The 18,129-nt window shown below is 51.0% G+C and overlaps 1 protein-coding gene across 2 annotated transcripts in view; it reads right to left on the bottom strand.

Moving 5' to 3' along the window:
- Positions 1-17,857, bottom strand: part of slc2a2 (solute carrier family 2 member 2) — a 96,563-nt gene extending 78,706 nt beyond the window's left edge. The window contains exons 1-6 of one of the 2 annotated variants that reach the window (XM_052018939.1): positions 17,724-17,857; positions 9,319-9,411; positions 8,052-8,245; positions 6,550-6,674; positions 1,994-2,109; positions 296-458 (exon numbers count right to left, since the gene is read on the bottom strand). In XM_052018939.1, coding sequence (XP_051874899.1) covers positions 296-458; positions 1,994-2,109; positions 6,550-6,674; positions 8,052-8,245; positions 9,319-9,411; positions 17,724-17,759 — 727 coding nt within the window. In that variant the 5' untranslated portion in view covers positions 17,760-17,857. The remainder of the gene's footprint in view (positions 1-295; positions 459-1,993; positions 2,110-6,549; positions 6,675-8,051; positions 8,246-9,318; positions 9,412-17,723) is intronic. The other variant, XM_052018940.1, reaches the window with a different exon arrangement.
- Between the last annotated feature and the right edge of the window lie 272 nt (positions 17,858-18,129).

Here is an 18,129-nt window from a genome sequence, read left to right as displayed (position 1 = left end):
AGACTCTTGACCTCACGATCTACCTCGTTGTGACCTTGCACCTTATTGTCTGCCTGCACTGCACTTTCTCTGTAACTGTAACACTTTATTCTGCATTCTGTTATTGTTTTCCCTTGTACTACCTCAATACACTTTTGTAATGAAATGATCTGTATGGATGGCACGCAAAATGATGTTTTCCACTGTACCTCGGTACACGGGACAATAATAAACCAATTCACCGACTTACCCTGGACCTCTCGGGGTTACGTTCCCACACCCCTGCCTCCACCCCCGCCGATCACCCTTCACTCACCCTTCCTGGCTGCCTCTTCCCTGCCGAGCTTTATGTAGAGGTAGCGCGGACTTTCAGGGCAGAAGGGCAGGAGGATGGTCTGCAGGATGGCTGGTGCGCCCGACAGCCCGAGAAGCAGTGGCCACAGCCGGTCGTTCCCCAGCAGGAAGCTCAGACCAATCACCTGCCGCAGGCAGAAGGAAAGGTAAGTCACCCCACAGGACGCCCCAGAATGTTTCACAGCCGATGACCACCGTTAATGCGAGGCCTTGGGGACCGTTCCTGTGTTGCACTGTAACATGCAGTCACTGACATAATGTCGGAAACGTGGCAACCGATCTGTGCACAGCAGGATCTCACAATGAGGTGATGGTGACCAGATGTGCTGTTACAGTGAGTCCGGTTGAAGGATAAATATTGGACCCAGGACACAGGGGAGAACTCCAGCACCATCAGGACCTTCGAGTTTATAAAAGGTTCATAAAATCATGAGGGCCTTGCACAAGGTGACAAAACATGATGATGCTGGAGGAACTCAGCAGGCCAGGCAGTATCCGTGGAGAAAAACAGGCGGTCAACGTTTCGGGTCAGGACCCTCCTTCAGGGCAAGGTGGATGGTCACTGCCTTTTTCCCCAGGGTAGGGGAGTCTAAAACTAGACGGCATAAGGTGAGAGGGGGAAGATTTAAAGGGGACGTGAAGGGGGAGGTTTTCACACAGAAGGTGGTGGGTATGTGGGATTGGTAGAGGCGGGTACAATTAATGGACCAGTAGAGACACAAGAGACGGCAGACATTGGAATCTGGAGCAACAAACAATCTGCTGGGGGAATTCTGCAGTCGAGCAGCATCTGTTGGGGGGGAAGGAATTGTCGATGTTTCGGATTGAAACGTGGCATCAGGACTGATGTAGGGTCTTGACCTGAAGTGCCAATTCCTTTCCCTCCACAGATGCTGCTCGACCTGCTGAGTTCCTCCAGCAGATTGTTTGTCGTACTTAGGTGGACATGAGTCAAATGCAGGTACGTGGGACTAGTTCAGATTAGCAGCATTGTCGGAATGGGGTAGTTGAGCCAAAGGGCCTGTTTCCCTGCTGAATACCTCTATGTGATCTTCCCATCCCAAGGGGTGCTGAGATCTTCATCTAACCTCAGCCAATGGAAGAGCTTCAGGATGCTGATCTTCTGCCTGTACCTGACCTCGTGCACGAGGATTGGACAAGTCCCCAGGCTCCACACAGCCCACATCTTCCCTTCCATCTCCCAAAGCCAACCTCACAGCCTGAAGGCAGTCCATCAAAACCAGAACAACTCAGGACATTACAGGGTCAACGGGCTGCAAGGCCTCGTCCACCCTGCAAGATCCCAAGGATAATTAAATGCCTCCCCCGCCTCCCCACCTGACAAAATGTGAGCCACATGGACTGAATTCCCTTCACCATCACTCTCACAAGGGCTACTAGGCCGTTCAGCGCTATCCATGTCCGATGAATGAAAACGCTCGAGCGAGCAGCTAACCACTAATTCCTCAGAGAATGCTTCCCGTTCTGGAACAGGGCCAGGGAGCTGAGTTGAGCCTTGAGGAGCAGGGCAGAGGGAGCGAACGTTCATGAGCTCTCACGCAATCTGTGGGCATCGGCGGGCGCGGGTGTCGGGGTTCAGGCTGCCCACTGGGGGCGGCGCAGTGGGTGACCTGCCATCCAGCGTGCTGAAGTGCCGTACCTGGCTCAGTAGGATCCCAGTGACGATTGCCAGCTGGTGAATTGTACCCAGCGCCCCGCGCAAACTGGTGGGCGCGATCTCCCCAACGTACATGGGCACCAGTCCCGACGATAGACCTAGAAGGGATGAAGAGAGCTTGGTTGGTGTTGTGTGAAACATTCAAACCACTGTGGGCCAACAGTTGGAAACATCCTCTGCTGAGGGTGAGATGTTAGCCTGTCTCTGCACGGAATGGACATTGTCTCACAAACCTCCCCCACCCTCTCTACCTATTTGCTGAAGGGCTCTTCCATTTCATCCGCACCTTGAGGTCAGCCCTGTTGGACAACCTCCACACACCTCTCCAGGGTTACTGAGATCACTCGGAATGAATGTCACCGGCCCTCGGCTACTGGATGCCTTCTAATCCCCTGAGCTGCTCATGGCAGTTTTGCTCCTGTCTGCTCGAAGCATTAACACAATGGGCCGAATGGCCTCCTGCCAGACCATGAGTGGGAAGACAAATGAGGGTAGGGCTTTCACCATGAATGGCAGGGCCCTGGGGAGTGTTGTAGAACAGACGGATGTAGGACTACAAGTACATGGTTCCCTGAAAGTGGCATCACAGGTAGACAGGGTGGTGAAGAAGGTGTTTGGCACGCTGACCTTCATCAGTCAGGGCACTGGGTACAGAGGCTGGACATTGCACAAGGCATTGGTGAGGCTGCATTTGGAATATTGTGTTCAGTTTTGGTCACCCTGCTATAGGAAAGATGCCGTTAAGCTGGAAAAAGTGCAGAGGAGATTTACCAGGATGTTGCCGGGACTCGAGGAACTGAGTTATGGAGAGGGGTTGAGAATGTTGGGACTTTATCACTGGAGCGTAGGAGAATGAGGGGTGACCTTACAGAGGTGCAAAAAGAAAACTATCCAACTGATGTCAGCTCCACTCCTAAATCTCAGGTCACCCAGCATCAACCTCCACCTACAAGTTCCAGCCTGGAGTGTGCAAACCTGGAGGCCAAGCTGCAACCTACCACCGACTGCTTCACTAAAGTGTATGAGGATGGACCACACATCTGGAAACAAACAGGGTAGAGGTTTAAGGCGAGAGGTGGGAGCTTTAAAGGGGATCTGAGGGGAAAGTTTTATACACAGAGAGTGGTTGAGATCTGGAACGTGCTGCCAGGGGAGGTGATTGAATCAGATACAATGACCACTTTTAAGAGACATTTAGATAGACACTTAAATAGGCCTAGAGGGAGACTGCTCCAATGCAGGCAAATGGGATTTGTGCAAAAAAGGTTGGCATGGATTTGGTGGGCAGGAGGACCCATTTCTGTGATCTATGATTCTGATAGTCCAATGCATACCCCTCTCCAACAAAGTTGCCAGGACTGGAGGGCTTGAGTTATATGGAGAGACTGGGACAGGCTGGGACTGTTTTCCCTGGAGCGAAGGAAGCTGAGTGGTGACCTTTTCGAGGTTTATAACATCATGAGGGGTGTAGGTAGTCACTGTTCTTTCCCCAGGGTAGGAGGGGTCTAAAACTAGAGGGCATAGGTGTAAGGTGAGAAGGGAAAGATTTAAAGGGGGCCTGAGGGGTAGGTTTTTTCACACAGAGGGTGGTGGGGATGTGGAACGAGCTGCCTGAGGAAGTGTAGATGTGGGTACAATTCCAACAGTTAAAAGACATTTGGACAGGTAGAAGGATAGGAAAGGTTTAGAGGGATATGGGCCAAACGCGGGCAGATGGGATCAGCATAGAGTTGGGTGAGCTGGGCTGAAGGGCCTGTTGCCATGCTGTATAACTCTATGACCCTATGAATCCTAATGGAACCCCACAAAACATGGAGCACGTCCCCTCTCTCAGGAACCACAGCAGTGAAGGCAGCATCAATGACATAATCCACTGCCTCAGTAACTACCTGAGGACTGGTGTATTCAAAGACCTTACACCCAGCACCAAGCTTGTGTCCTACTGGTCAGAAGTAATTCCCGATCTCCTGTGCTCTTCAGAGACAAGGACTCCCTCCAATGGGCACCTCAACACATGGGAGAGATCCCTGAAGGCTATCTCTGCAAACTCCTCCAAATTCACTGGCAGGATAGACTAAACAATGTCCTCTCCCAGGCTCAGCTTGCTCCCACAGGTGGGTCACATCACCCACTTGCCTGACGCCAGAGTCCTGACACAAGCATTCCACTCCGAGCTCTGTCTCGGCAACAGATTGCCAGCAGGATGAAGGTAGCGTAGCAGTTAGCGTAATGCTTTACAGCGCCAGCGACACGGGTTCAAATCCGGCTGCTGTCTGTAAGGAGTTTGTACGTTCTCCCCGTGTCTGCGTGGGTTTCCTCCGCGTGCTCTGGTTTCCTCCCACATTCCAAAGACGTACGGGCTAGGAAGTTGTGGACATGCTATGTTGGCACCGGAAGCGTGGCGACACTTGCGGGCTGCCCCCAGAACACTTTACGCAAAAGATGCATTTCACTGTGTGTTTCGTTGTACATGTGACTAATAAAGATATCTTATCTTAAAACCGCCCTGGAAAAATACAGTGACCCAACCTCAGCCTGTGGGAACCCCTGACCTACGAACACTCAAACTGGCGGACAAGTGTCTGGGAAGGTACCGAGCATCTCTCTAACAGGACCGTGTGAAGGCTGAGGAAGGAGCTTGTAAACGTCCCACCAACCGTCTCACCCACCACATCAAGACCCACCTGCCCCATTCCTGGCACAGTCCACGAATCCCATTTTGGCGTCATCAATCACCTCAGACTCTCTGAACCCAGAGTTCCATAGATGTTTCCCATGGCTGGGGTATCTAGAACTAGGAGGCACTGCCTCAAAATGAGGGGTCAGGACAGAGAAGAGGTGAAATTTCTTCACCCAGAGGGTGATGAATCTCTGGAATCCTCTACTCCAGAGACTTGGTATACTCAAGGTAGGGATCGACAGCATTTTAGATGTTGAGGAATCGGGGGTTAGTGCAGGAATGTGGCACTGATGTAAGTGAGCAGCCATGAACTTATTGAATGGGGGAGCAGGCATGAGGGGCTGAATAGCCTCCCTTTGCCACAGTTTCTGATGCTCTGAGAACTGGAGTAGAAGCAAGTCATCTTTATAGAGTCATGGAGTCATACAGCATGGAACAGATCCTTCGGCCCAACTTGTCCATGCTGACCAAGATGCCCATCCAAGCTCGCCCCAATTTGCTCTAACAAAGCTCACTCTAAGCTCAAGGAACACCACTATTTATAGTTTCATATTTTTCATATATTCTTACAACATAGAAAGCCATTTGGTCCACCGTCTATATCAGCTTGGCAGGTTGCTGCCCTTGGGACTCAATACTGAATTCACTTTCAGATAACCAGCTTTTCCTGTTTGTGATCAAGCCGGCTGGTTGTGTTGTAGGTGATCCACTGATCATATCACCTCAGTTTTTGTCTCTCCACAGATGCTGCCTTTTGTGCTGGCTATTTGCTACAGTTCTGATTGTCATTTAACACTTTTAAAAGTCCATTTGTTTCTATCTGACTGCCCTCAATTAACCTACCAATGAGATGGATTCACCAATAGAGAATCTCCATAGCAACCCTGATCTCGCCCTATATATTCCCGATGTTCTCTCCATCTCCCGCCACCCTCTCTGTGCTTAAAACTAACTTATTTTCCCTTTTCCAGCTCTGATAAAATGTCTTCAAACTGAAACATTGACAGTTTCTCTCTCCACAGATGCTGCCTGACCTAGAAAGTTATTCAGTTTTCCTCTTCACAGAATACCACCTGATCTGCTAAGCCTTTCCGGCATTTTTTTCTTCTACTCGATTGAAAAAGAGCTTTTTGGTCTAATCCCACCTCCCAGCATTGGGTCTATAGCACAGCAGTATGAAGCTTTTCAAAGTTTTTATGAGAATGTTACCAGAACTCGAGTGCCCGAGCTATAGTGAGAGGATGGGCAGGCTAGGTCTTTATTCCTTGGAACATAGGAGCCTGAAGGGTGATCTTGTAGAAGGTAAAAAATCATGGGGGGCAAACTGAAGGCACACTGTCTCTTTCCTGGGGGAAGGAAACTAAAAACTAGAAGGCGTGGGTTTAAGGTGAGAGGGGAAAGATTGAGAAAAGCCCTGAGCGGCAACTTCCTCATGCAGAGGGTGGTGTGTATAAGGCAGGCTGAGGCAGGTACAATAACTACATTTCAAAGACATTTGGATAAGTGCATGGATAGGAAAGGTTCAGAGGGATATGGGCCAAACACGGGCAAATGGGACTGGCTTAGGTGTGCACCTTGGTCAGCATGGACGAGTTGAGCTGAAGGGCCTGTTTCTGCGCTGTATGACTCTATGACACATGCGAGGACTGATTAAAGGACGTCCTTCACACTTACATCTCTGGGCTACATCTCTCCTCTACCACCAGCTCTCCCTTGTTGCACATTCCCTTCATCCACCCAAGTCTTCCTCACAGCCGCACTGTGCTGACTGGCACCGGGGGCGTGATCGAACCAGTGAGGGTGACCGACACTGGCCCTGGTGATGAACCAAAATCAGCCAGAAGTGTTGACACTTTACCGCAATAAATGCCAGTGATGGCCCTCCCTGTGATGACCATGATGTGTGATGGGCCCAGTTTGGCCAGACCCATGAGCAGAGCACCAGCTATTGCCAGAATGTTGAGCACCTTCATCGCCTTCAGTCTGGGAAGAAGACAAAAGAGGAAGTTAGAAAGCATCCTATCTGGATGGACCACGGTTGGTACAGCAACTGCTCTGTCCATGACCGCAAGAAACCGCAGAGTTGTGAACGCAGCCCAGTCCATCATGAAAACAAGTCTTCCCTCCATTGTCTCCATCTGCACTTCCCGCTGCCTCAGGAAAGCAGCTGACATAATCAAGGACCCCCTCCCACTCCAGACATTCTCTCTTCTCCCCCCTCCCATTGGGCAGAAGAGACAAAAGCTTGAAAACACGTACCACCAGGCTCAGACAGCTTCTATCCCATTGTTATCAGGCTCGTGAACGGACCTCTTGTACACTAAAGCTGAACTCTTGATCTCTCAGTCTAACTCACCATGGCCCTTGCACCTTATTGTCTGCCTGCACTGCACCTTCTCTGTAACTGTAACACTTTATTCTGCATTCTGTTATTGTTTTCCCCTGTACTACCTCAATGTACTGATGTGATGAAATGATCTGTATGGATGGCAGCCGAAACTGAGTTTTTCACTGTACCTCGGTACATGTGACAATGATAAAGCAATTACCAAGTTATCTGGACAAACTGCGTTTAGGCTGTGCCATTTAATTTCCATTAATGTGGTGAGCTGGGTGGTCGATGACTGGTCAAACTGATGGAAATGACCATTGATTTCTTCCAGTGCCTGACTTTTGTTTATTCACTTCTTGGGATGTGGACGCCACCGGCAAGGCCAGCATTTATTGCCTATCCCTATTGCCGATACAATAAGATGGACTCTTGACCTCACAATCTACCTCATTATGACCTTGCACCTTATTGTCTGCCTGCACTGCACTTTCTCTGTAACTGTGACACTTTATTCTGCATTCTGTATTGTTTTATTTTGTACTACCTCAATGCTCTGTGTAACAAATTGACCTGTACGATCAGTATGCAAGACAAGTTTTTCACTGTACCTCGGTACAAGTGACAATAATAAACCAATTCCAATTCAACCAGTGACAATAAAGATTGAATCAAGACTCTGCTTCCAGCAGTCCGCCTTTCACCCACCGTCCTTAGCCCAACATCAAAATTCTTGCCATTCCTAACAGGGGAATCAAATGAGCATTGGTTGGCTCTTTGACTGCAGAAGCATCACACTCACAGCAGGTCTAGTCCACAGTCACGTGCGGACTCTTCAGTCAGGCTCAACACTGTGGACTGGGAGACGAGGGTGACTCCAATCCCTTGGTCAATCCGCCCAGTCCAATTCCAGCTTCAATGTTAGGTGTTACGTTGCTTTGGATGGAGCCCTCTCAGGGAATGCAGTTGTTGCTAATTTAGCCAAACTCTCGTGGGTTTAAGCGGGCAAGTGCCCTGGTCTATTTCCATACCTGCCCAGCTTGTCTGCCAGATACCCAACAAAGAAGGATGAGAACATTCCCCCAACGCAGAAGACAGCGACGGACAGCGTCCAGTAAACGATTACACGTCGGTCCTTCAGTGGGCTCATTGCTCGTGTGAGATTCCCAGCCACGGTCTCGTTTTGCTCAATGTGGAGGATCCGAGCATAATGCCTTTCAATAACCTGGAGGGGGTATCAGGCCAGGAGTTACCCTTCGTCCAAAGAACATCCTTGAGCACAGAGCCACTAATCCGGGGGAAGTGATAAGCCACCATGTATCATGGTAACGTTATTCACAGCTGACATGTTGCAACTTGAATCACCTTTTGATCAAAGCAGGAAACCACCGAGGGATCCTAAAGTGACCACACCCAGAGGACCCGGGAGTGGAAATATTGTCACCTGGAAGCTCCCTCTGGCTCTCACCCACACTAATCCACGTCGAGCACCAAAGTCGGGCAACGTTCACTGACACCTGGTCCTTCTCAGTGGCAGAGTTGGTTTGAGAGGCACTGTTGGAGTGGTCTGTGCAGGCAGTGCCCGGAGCAGCCATTGTGTCCTGGTGGGGATGAGGATGAGTGTTAATGGCGACGGACAGGGGTGTGGGGGTGTGATCGAGTGGGCTGCTTTCCCCCGGATGGGGTTGAGTCACTTGAGAGGTGTTGGAGCCACACTCATTCAGTGAGAGCGTCCCATCAAACTTGTGCCTTGGAGATGGTGGAAAGGCCTTGGGGTGTCAGGAGGTGAGTCACTCTCCCAGCCTCTGGTCCGCCCCAGTGTTTCAGTGGCTGCTCCAGTGGAGTTCCTGGTCAATGGTGACCTCAGGCCATTGATGGTGGGGGACTCAGTCATGGTAATGCCAATGGATGCCACGGGCAGGTGGTTCAACTGTTTCCTGTTGGATTGACCACTGCCTGGCAAGGTTGTGGCATGAATGTTACCTGCCACTTACCAGCTCGTGCCCGAATCTTGTCTCGGTCTTTCCACAGGCAGGGATGGATTGGCTCATTTAGCTGAGGATTGCTGTTGTTGACTGTGGGATCTTGCTGCGCACAATTTGGCCCCACCATTCATGCAAGGGTGGCTACATGTCAATGGCATTTCATTGGCTGCATAGTGTTTCAGGATGCCCCAAGGATAGGTGCTAGAGAGATGCAGGACCTGGTCTTGACAATTCCTTGGCCTGTTGGCTATGGGGGAAGGTCAGTGATGGACAACACCAGCTCGAGCGAGGGTGAGGTGTCGGCACGGCTTACCTCCTGGGGGGCGTTGATGACTCCGGTTCCATAACCAAACTGCAGGGATCCCAGCACCGCAGTGAAGACGCAAAGGAGCAGGAGGCCAGAAGGCTGCGGGGAGAGGGGAGGGGAAGGTCACAAGTTGGACACGTGAGCCCCGAAACCCGGCTCGTCAAGGACCAGAGGAAGGATACAACCTGCTCCGGCACACACAGCAGGGAGTGGAGTGGGAGGGAGAGGTGGGAGAGGAGAAGGGGTAGGAATGGGGAGGAGGGGGGTAGGAGGACAGTATGCCTGCCAGGGGAAGTGGTTGAGGCAGGTGCATTAACAACATTCAAAAGGTACCTGGTCAGGTACATGGAGAGGAAAGGTTCAGAGGGAATGGGCCAAATGTGGGCCAATGGGACCGGGTTAGATGGGAATCTTGGTGAGCAGGGACCAGTTGGGCCGAAGGGCCTGTTTCCGTGCTGTATGACTCCGTGAGGAATGGGGCAGAGGATAGTGGAGGAATGGAGGGAAAGGAGGAGTCGGGAGGAATGAGGGGTGAGGAGGAGGGGGAAGGTTGGAGGGAGGGAGAGGGAATTATGGGATTTGGCAGAGGCTAGGGAAGGAACAGAGGAGGGAGAGGAGAGACGGGAGAGGGTAGGTAAGGGGCAAATCAGAGGGCATGAGGTTTGAAGGAGAAGGTGGAGGAGGGGCTTGGGGAGATGGGAGAAGGTTGGGGTGGATGGGAGTTGGGAGACAAGCGTGAGGACATGTGATTTATTGAATGCCATGCTAACTCTTAATACATCAGTTATGGCCCACAAGTTATAGAGTCATAGAACAATACAACACGGATACAGGCCCTTGGGCCCAACCAGCCCATGCCGACCACTGTGCCCACCCAGCTAGTCCCAGTTCCCTGCGTTCGGCCCCATCCCTCCAAGCCCCGCCCCTCCATGTACCGATCTAAGTGCTTCTTAAATGACACTGTTGTACCTGCCTCACCCACTTCCTCTGGCAGCTCGTTCCATACATGCGTGAAAAAGTTGCCCCTCAGGTTCCTTTTAAATCTTTCCCCTCTCACTCTAAACCCATAGCCCCTAGTTGTGGACTCCCCTACCCTGGGGAAAAGACTGTTACTGTCTTTTATGCCTCTCATAATTCTAAACATCTTCAAATGTTGCACAGATGATTAATCATTTGACATGGTTTGCAATAACTCTGTCCTCAGCCATTGAGTTGGTCCTCACACCTTGGGGCTCTCCTGTCATTGGAAGGAATCGGATTGTTCCTGTCTCAGTTTCCAATAATGTGTCTGCCGGTGGTGGCTGGTCAGAAACCAGCTGACTATCCAGTCTGGCTTCCTCTCACCGATCCAGAGGCACTGAACAGTCAGGAGACCCTCCTCCACATTAATCCCTCCCCACCCTGACCCAACCGCCTCCCTCAACCAGCACGGCACAACAACGGACCCAGAGGTCCTTGCACTGTGCATGCCTCACCAACACAGCAGGGCAGTAAGGAAGCACAGGGATAGAACAAAACCAGGGTAGAAGTGAGATACAGGAGCAAAAGAACAAGCTGTTGGAGGAACTCAGTGAGTTAGGCAGCATCTGTGGAGGCAGTGGGATGGTTAATGTTGCAGAGGCTCCAGGAACCCACCTCACCTGGTTCCACCTATCACCTGCCAGCCTCTCTCACCCCTCACTCTCTCTTCTATATACTGGCCAACCTTCTATACTTCCGGTCCTGATGCAGTCTCGAAACGTCGACCATCCCTTTCCCTCCACAGATGCTGCCTGACCTGCCGTGTTCCTCCAGAAACTTTTTTTTTGTTCTAGATTTCAGCATCTAGCACGGTATGGGCAGGTGTGGCAGTGTAGCGGTCAGCATAACGCTATTACAGCGCCAGCGACCAGGGTTCAATTCTGGCCACTGTCTGTAAGGAGTTTGTACATTCTCCCCGTATCTGCGTGGGTTTCCTCCGGGTGCTCCGGTTTCCTCCCACATTCCAAGGACGTACGGGTTTGGAAGTTGTGGGAGTGCTATGTTGGCGCCGGAAGCGTGGCGACACTTGCGGACTGCCCCCAGAACACTCTATGCAAAAGATTCATTTTGCTGTGTGTTTCAATGTACATGTGACTAATAAAGATATCTTATCTTATCATCTGCAGCCTCTTGCGTTTCGAGAAATGAGATACCGACGAGCTTTGAAGAATCAAACCTTTCCACTTAAAATGCAAGCGTACAGTGGTTACATTCCTCAGTTTACCCCATGAGCAATTATCAGAGTCTATTGTCACACTCCAGATGTGCCACGAATACTTTTTTACGATAGTTCCTGATGTCACACCTTCAAATCAACTCAAACAGGAAACTGGGATATTTTAGCTCTCATTCAACCCAGCCCTCCTATTACAGCAGACGCATGGTGATGCATGATAACTGGTTGGCAGGAAGTACATTGAAATTCCACCAGATTCCAGCCTGGTGCCTCACCCGACATTTTGCCCAATCAGGAGGCACCATGAGTTTTTAGCGATAGCCCAACTTCAAAGTGTTAGATCAGGGCAACAATGGCTAACACGAGGGGACATAATTTTAAGGTGATTGGAGGAAGGTATAAGGGGGATGTCAGGGGTAAGTTTTTTACACAGAGAGTGGTGGGTGTGTGGAACGCACTGCCGGCAGAGGTTGTGGGGGCAGCTACATTAGGGACATTTAAGAGATTCTTAGATAGGCACATAAATGATAGGAAAATGGGTGGCTATGTGGGAGGGAAGGGTTAGATGGATCTTAGAGCAGGATAAAATGCTGGCACAACATCGTGGGCCGAAGGGCCTGTACTGTGCTGTAATGTTCTATGTTCTATGTTGTATGTTTAACTGGGACTAGCTCAGGTTAGCAACTTGGTCGGCATGGACGAGTTGGGCCGAAGGGCCGGTTTCCGTGCTGTATAACTCTATGACAGCCCTTGGAGAAAGAAGCACAGTTAGCACAGACCGGGTGGGCTGAAGGGCCTGCTTGCCTGCTGTGTAACTCTAGAACAGAGCCACTGAGCCTCCTCTGCGATTCTGACCTTATCCTGGTGCCAGACCCACCTCCTCGCCCTGTCCGTACAATCCTCCACTCCCTTTTCGTCCAAGACCCTGCCATCCTTACCTTGTTAGGACCTACGTGCGACTCCAGTCCCACACCAAGACTAACTCTCAACTTCCCTCTGAAGTGGGACGCAGTGAGATGCTCGGTGGCAGCCCGTCTCAACACTCCCCTCTCCCTCACCTTGCTCCACCTGTCCATCATCCCCCACCTCACCTGGGTCCACCTATCACCTACCAGCCCCTGCTTCACCCCTCCCTTTCCATGGCTATATCCCCTATCCACTCTCAGTCCTGATGCAGGGTCTCAACCGGAAATGTCGACCATCCCTCTGCCTCCACAGATGCTGCCCGACCCGCTGAGTTCCTCCAGCAGTTTGTTTTTTGCTCCGGATTCCAGCATCTTCAGTCTCTCTTGTATCTCTACCAGGAGGAGGCTGTGTGGCCTTTCAGACCTGCTCCACCATCCTGCACGATCGTGGCTGATTGTTCACTTCAGACCCTGTTCCCACCCTCTCCTGATACCCCTAGAACCTTCCAGCATGGAGAAATATGTCTCTCTCCTTCCTGAATACATTTACTGACGGTCTCCACTTCCTTCCATATTAGAGAGTTCCACAGTTTCCCTGGAGGGATGGAAGCCGAGGGGAGACCCGCCTGTAAATAGTCTGTAAATGGAGACCTAAAGACCCCTGGAACTAGTAAAACTCTCCCTCTGACCCCCGGTAAATGAAGACCGTCTTCCTCTGACACCCAGTCACGCCCTGACTCGGTGGATATTTGACCAAGCAGGACCCTCACCCAGGAGTAACTTGGCCCATTCGGGCCCTGAATCAGTCCAGTCCTGACCCGGTAACCAGTTGTCCCAGAAGCGCTCTGACCCAGTCGCATTCTGAACAAGCGGCACACTGTAAATGGTGACACTGTCCGTTCGACCCCCTGTAAATGGTAACCCTCTCCCTCTGACTCCTTAAACATTGACAAATGCCCAAAGACCACTGAAAATAAAGACCCTCTCCCTCTGATCTATCTGATCCCCTGTAAATAGTGATCCTTTCCCTGTGACCCCCTGTAAATACTGACTATCGCCCAAAGGGTTGAGAGGGTTGAGAGCTTCAAGCTCCTAGGAGTGAACATCACCAACAGCCTGCCCTGGTCCAACCACATAGACGTCATGACCAAGAAAGCTCACCAGCACCTCTCCTTCCTCAGGAGGCAAAAGAAATTTGGCATGTCCCCTTTGACACTCACCAACTTTTATCAATGCACCATAGAAAGCATCCTATCTGAATGCATCGTGGCTTGGTACGGCAACTGCTCTACCCAGGATCACAAGAAACTGCAGAGAGTTGTGTACACAGCCCAGCGCATCATGGACACCAGCCTCCCCTCCTTGGACTCTGTCTTTACCTCTCGCTGTCTTGGTGTAGCAGCCAGCATAATCAAAGACCCCACCCACCTGGGACATTCTCTCTTCTCCCCTCTCCCATTAGGCAGAAGATACAGGAGCCTGAGGGCACATACCACCAGGCTCAAGGACAGCTTCTATCCCACTGTGATAAGACTATTGAATGGTTCCCTTATACGATGAGGTGGACTCTTGACCTCACAATCTACCTTGTTGTGACCTTGCACCTTATCGTCTACCTGCAATACACTTCCTTGTAGCTGTGACACTTTACTCTGTACTGTTATTGTTTTTACCCTGTACTACCTCAATGCACTCTGTACTAACTCAATGTATCTACACTGTGATGAGATGAGATACCTTTATTAGTCACATGTACATCGAAACACACAGTGAAATGCATCTTTTTGCGTAGAGTGTGATGAATTGACCTGTACGAACGGTATGCAAGACAAGTTTTTCACTGGACCTCGTTACATGTGACAATAATAAACTAATTCCAATACCAATAAATTGTGACCGTCTTATTTTGACCACCTGTAAATACTGACTCTCTCTGTCTGACCCCTGTAGACAGTGACCCTGTCCCTCCGAACCCTTCTTTAAATGCTGACAATTGACCATAGACACCCTATTAAGAAAGCGACAGAGTGGTTGCATCAAGCCAGCTAGTTCACTCTTATGCATTGGGGAAGGACTACTTCAGACAATGATCACCTTCTTTGATCATTCATGGGATCCGGTTGCCACTGGCAATGCCAGCATTTAATGCCCATCCCTTCTTGCCCCTGAACTGAGGAGGGAGTTGAGAGTCACCCACATGGCTCTGGAGTCACATTGAGGTTTGACTGGTTTTACCCTTGTAAATCCTGACACACTCCCCGGGACCCCCTGTAAATACTGACACACTTCCCGGGACTCCTTGTAAATACTGACACACTTCCCGGGACCCCCTGTAAATACTGACACACTTCCCGGGACTCCTTGTAAATACTGACACACTTCCCGGGACCCCCTGTAAATACTGACACACTTCCCAGGGCCTGCTTAGCCCCCTGCTCTACTCCCCATACACACATAACTGTGCGGCTAAGCACAGCTCCAATGCCTTATACAAATTAACCGACGACATCACTGTTGTTGGACAAATCACAGGCAAGGTAGGGCGCCTGGTTGAGTGGTACCACAACAACAACCTCTCGTTCAACGTTAGAAAAACTAAACAACTGATCGTTGATCTCAGGATGGGGAAGGAGGGTGAACGTGCACCAGTCTACATTGGGGGATCGGTGGGGGAGAGAGTCAGCATCTTTAAATTCCTGGGCATTAACATGTTGGACCTGTCCTGGGCCCAGCACATAAGATGCAATCACAAGGAAGGGTGTCAGTGCCTTTACTTTCTTAGAAGATTAAGGAGGTCCGTCACGTCAACAAACTTCTACAGATGTATTGTTGAAAGTATCCTGACCAGATGCATCACGGTCTAGTATGGCAATTCAAATGGCAATTACATCAGGAGCTGCAGAGAGCTGTGGGCTCAGCCCAATACATCATGGGCACATCCCTCCCCACCATCGGGAGTATCTACAGGAGGTGCTGCCTCAAGAAGGCAACATCCATCATCAAAGATCCCCACCATCCGGGTCATGCCATTTTCTCGCAGCTCCCATCAGGCAGGAGGTACAGAAGCCTGAAGTCCCACACCATCAGGTTCAGGAACAGCTACTTCCCTTCAACCATTTAGTTCTTGAACCAACCGGCACAACCCTAATCACCACCTCAGTATAGCAACACAGGGACCACTTTGACCACTGCACTGGCTTTCACTTTCATTGGTCAGGGCATTGAGTATGTACATGTGACTAATAAAGATCTGATCTGATCTGATAAGAGTTGGGACATCATGTTACAGATATACAATATGTTGGTGAGACTGCACTTGGAACACTGTGTGCAGTTCTGGTTGCCCTGCTATGGGAAGGATATCATAAAGCTGGAAAAGGTGCAGAAAAGATTTACAAGGACATTACTGGGATGTTACTGAGTTAATGCTGATGGCCAGCAGGGACTCATAAACCAATACCAGTACCAACACTAAGTGGGCTGAAGGGCCTCTTTCCATGCCGTGTGACTCAATGACCAAGTTAACCTACAGCAGCTCCCAGTCCATCAAATATTAATGTTTTCAGACATCTGCAAGGATACGCCTCTCCATCTACAGCATCCAAGAGCTTCACACCCCACCCCCCAATCCCACCCTCCTGATGCACGTGGAGTTCTGTCCCTCCAACAGCAGGGGCCGAACTTCCGCGCCTGGGCCCCACCTGTGTTGTTCTCCCTACACCTCTCCCCCTCTCTCCTACGTCAAGTTGGCTCCTTGACTCCCAGCGTTGACCAAATTTTTACCCAAGTGTCCCAACACCTCCTTAGTGATAACACTCCCATGAAGAAACCTGAGGTGCTTTGTCACGTTAAAGGTGGTCCAAACAGAGTGCCTGTATCGGTGCTGTACTGCTCGCTGGTTGAAGTGGAGCTCAGCCACATGGGACTCTTGGACACAGTTGGGTTGTTTTCTCTGGAGTGACAGAGGCTGAGGGGAGACCTGATAGAGGTTTATAAAATTATGAGAGAAGTAGATAGAGTAGACAGTATCTTTTCCCAGGGTTGAAATGTCTAATACCTGCTGACGGGAAGAGGGGACATAATTTTAAGGTGATTGGAGGAAGGTATAAGGGGGATGTCAGGGGTAAATTTTTTTTTACACAGAGAGTGGTGGGTGCGTGGAACGCACTGCCGGCAGAGGTTGTGGGGGCAGATACATTAAGAGACTCTTAGATAGTCACATGAATGATAGAGAAATGGGGGGCTATGTGGGAGGGAAGGGTTAGATAGATCTTAGAGCAGGATAAAATGTGGGCACAACATTGTGGGCTGAAGGGCCTGTACTGTGCTGTAGTGGTCTACCTTCTGTGTTTAAGGCACGGATTTAAGGTGAGAGGGGGAAGTTCAAAGGAAATGTGTGGGGCAGGGTTTTTTTACACAGAGAGCCCTGGGTGCCTGGAATGTGCTGCCTGGGGTAGGGGTGGAGACACTACAGGTGAACGGGCGCAAGGATGTGCAGGGAATGGAGGGGTGCGGACCATGTACACGGAGAAGGGATTAGGTGTCATTGGCTTTATTCGTCCGGCACAACGTTATGGGCTGAAGGGCCGGTTCCTGTTCTAGGACACCACTGCCGCCGCCGGCGCCCGGGACAGAAAGTCGCCGGTTTTAGTTGGTCCATTGAAAACAGACTGACACCTGCTGACAGTACTGAGGGAGCGGTACTGAGGAAGCGCCGCACAGAGGGGCAGTACTACTGAGGGAGCGCCGCATTACCGGGGGTGCAATAACAGCGCCAGACTGGGATTGTTTTGAGGGAGCGCTACAATGAAGGGCAGTACTGAGGGAGCGCCTCACTGTCACAGGTGAATTCAGCCGGGAGTTATCCTGACGGCTATTCCTTTCCAGGGCGGCAGCCGTCGCCCGTCCGGATCCCTCAGCTGAGGATCTCGCCATCGCCACATCGCTTTCCTTTGGTGGGATCTTGCTGTGCCCAATTCGGCTGCCACGTTTCCCGCATTTCTGGACCATTGGGGAGTGCCGAGGCAGCACCGAGGGAGCGCCGCTCCGTCTCCCGGCGCTCCTCCAGCACCGGGAGCGGGCTGGCTGCCACATCCCGGGGGGGGGGGGGGGGGGCCGGCTCGGCACAGACCGCCCCCTACCCCCCTCACCGGCATCGGCTCCACGCTGACAGTCTGCACCTCCAGGCAACTTTCTTTGGGCAACTTTAGAAAACTTTGGGGAACTTTGAGAAACTTTGGGGAAGTTTGGGACAGTGTCCAGTGCCGAGATCCCAGCCGCTTCGAGTCCCGGGACAAGCGCCGTCTTACCTTTCGCGATCCCCCGTCCTGTCCGCTCTTGTCCATGGCCGGGAGGGACCGCTGCAGGTGCCGGGGGAGTAGCGGCGCCACCGTCTCTGCTCTCAACACTTGCTATTTAACTGAGAGAGCGGAGCCGCCCCTCGGAGGGCAGGTTCTCACGGCTGATTAACTCGGTGTAATTCCACAGCGGTTCCTCCCCCCGCTGTCAGTGTGTGTGTGTGTGTGTGTGTGTGTGTGTGTGTGTGTGTGTGTGTGTGTGTGTGTGTGTGTGTGTGTGTGTGTGTGTGTGTGTGTGTACGTGTGTACCAGGTATGTATGTGCTGTGGAAGATAACTTATGTATGTGCTTTGTGTGCCTATGTATTTGTGTGTGCTCATGTGTATATGTGAGGTTTCTGCATTCACCTATGTGGTGA

This window comes from Pristis pectinata, chromosome 6 (assembly GCF_009764475.1).
Source record: "Pristis pectinata isolate sPriPec2 chromosome 6, sPriPec2.1.pri, whole genome shotgun sequence".
Taxonomy (NCBI): Eukaryota; Metazoa; Chordata; class Chondrichthyes; order Rhinopristiformes; family Pristidae; genus Pristis; species Pristis pectinata.
Note: the sequence above shows the minus strand (reverse complement) of the source record. Positions and strands in the feature narration are given on the sequence as shown.